Raw genomic sequence first — 2383 nt, 5'->3', positions numbered from 1 at the left:
ATATATATATATATATATACATACATGTATATAACCAATATATGAAAGCAACTATATCCAAAAATATAAAAAAAATTAGATACAGGAGCCTTGATCGGGTTCCATCTTAGTTCCTTCGTGAATTAAACGTTTTAAAAATGTGCTTTGTACTGAGCTATTGCCCAACAAACTAAACACTTAATTAAAAAGAAGACATGTATGATATGTATGTAACTTACGAGTGAAATCATTGGCAAGACAAGCACCCCATTCCTGCTTGGATAGTTTTAAATCCCGATTTAGGTCGCACGTGCGAGCGAATGTGCGTGCGCATTTCTTCGGTCTCACCGCCTTCTTGGCGAGTCTTCTGAGCTCCTTGTACTCTGTCTTATCTAAGTAGCCGTCCGCGTTCTGGTCCAGCTTAAGAAATTTCCACGACAACACCCGTTCAACATTCTTATCATCTATCAAGAGGAAAGCAAAATACACTTGGTCATAGGATTATATAATATTACGTACAATTTGAATATTATATTATTATATTTTAAAGTTATAAGCTCGCTTCTGAGGACTTCCAATTGGTCGGATTAATCATATTAATCGAAAGACCATGATTAATCGTAAACTTCTTAAAACAATTGTTCGTGTCACTTACCCTCAGCGGATATATTAGTCCGTCTGTATTCAATTTTGAAGTTCTCGATGAGGTTTCCATTGAATTTGGACTTTTCGGTACGATCGCAGGTATTTCGATGCCTATTGCTGACATACTGCCTACGTTGTTTCCTAGTCGGTGAGCGTCGCCTTTGGCCGCTCCTAGTAGAAGCAGCAGATCTGGAACCGGCTCTCAAACATCTTGGTTTTTTATATCTTACCGTTGTATCGGGCAACGGCCGGCCTTGCGGCGTTACACACCAACAATACTCGGTCTCTGCGTGACACTGAACTGGCGCGTACGTCCCATCGTCTCGGCAGGCAGGCCGTACGCCATGTCGAGCGGTCAATCTTGCCGAGAAGCACGCCGGAGTCTCTGAATAAAAGTTATGCAAAGTCTCATCATTTGTTCAACTTGACTTTCATCTATTATATGTGTGATCAGTCATGATAGATGTTTAACAAGAAGTAGATACTCTTTTAATTTTGATTTTGATATCTAATAACTGAGAATCTACTGCAATTTGAGAGAGAGAGAGAGAGAGAGAGAGAGAGAAGCAGCTGAAAGAGAAGCAAAACGTAGACTGTAACTCCGACCCCTAGAAAAATTCCATAGATTTTTCACAGATACAAATTTGTGTGTACGGCGCGAAACAGAGATACAAACCTGGACAAGGTCCAGTGTGTTTAATGAGGACAGACACGCCTTGACATTGTTTAGAAATGACTTGACATTGATTGGAGTACGTGACTCCATCACTTCCGCACACTGGCGTGCTTCCACCACCATTCATTGTGCATTCAGCTATTCTTTTCCTACATTCCTCCTGTAATAAAGGAAAATTTCACGTGTTCTGAAAATACTGATAATTCCATTTTTTCTACAACAAGACACAGACACGAGAAGAGAATATTCTTATTGTCAAATAACTGGACGCATCGATGTTTTTTTTGCATATAAGGAATTAAATATTATATTCCTCCCTGATGGAAAATGTTGAAATTATTTCACATTTTGGAACACTTTTCAACAAAATTTCAGTAATTTTTAGCTGAAAAATTCATTTTCGACAAAGAGAAAGTTGAGCAAAATTTTTAGACAAATTTCAGCAAGAATTTCAGAGAAATTTCAGAAAATTTCAAAGAAATTTCGATTGGATTTTAATGATTTGTCAGTATGTTAGCTGAAAAATTTCACTTTCAGTGAAGTTTCAGTAAATTTTCAGCAATTTTGCTAAAATGTTTCAAAATGTGGAATAATTTCAGCGAAATTTTTTCACCAGGGCTTACATGCGATTGTGTAAGTGAACTTTGCTTTAACAGAATTTAGAAAAATCTTATGAATTACGGATTTATATCTCTCTATATACACACACACACACACACACACACACACACACACACACACACACACACACACACACACACACAAGGAAATATAATAAAATAGTTTGAAATTTGCTATAAGAAAACCTATATAATTTCTTTTAGCAACTTTCAAATTTTTTAACATCAGATATATCCATAGGCTCCAAAATTGAATTTAAATTATAGATTCATATACCTATAATAATAAACAAAATTCATAATTCCTTCAATCTCGATGTCATTACAGATTATAAATGTTGGATACAGATGCTAATAATATACGTAGATAGTTTTAACATATGTATGGTTGACGTACTTGTCAAAGTTGTTGCACACACTTGTTATACATGCATGCTATGTATGTATATATGTATATGTATGT

At 35.9% G+C, this 2383-nt stretch overlaps 1 protein-coding gene across 1 annotated transcript in view; it reads right to left on the bottom strand.

Annotated features, from left to right (window-relative positions):
- LOC108692525 (SPARC-related modular calcium-binding protein 2) overlaps window positions 1-2383 on the bottom strand; it is a 28013-nt gene that overhangs the window by 22822 nt on the left and 2808 nt on the right. Inside the window, exons 2-4 of the mRNA XM_018200820.1 lie at window positions 1301-1460; window positions 635-1009; window positions 219-443 (exon numbers count right to left, since the gene is read on the bottom strand). Of these exons, the coding sequence (XP_018056309.1) occupies window positions 219-443; window positions 635-1009; window positions 1301-1460 (760 nt within the window). The remainder of the gene's footprint in view (window positions 1-218; window positions 444-634; window positions 1010-1300; window positions 1461-2383) is intronic.

Source organism: Atta colombica, unplaced genomic scaffold (assembly GCF_001594045.1).
Source record: "Atta colombica isolate Treedump-2 unplaced genomic scaffold, Acol1.0 scaffold76, whole genome shotgun sequence".
Lineage (NCBI taxonomy): Eukaryota > Metazoa > Arthropoda > Insecta > Hymenoptera > Formicidae > Atta > Atta colombica.
Note: the sequence above shows the minus strand (reverse complement) of the source record. Positions and strands in the feature narration are given on the sequence as shown.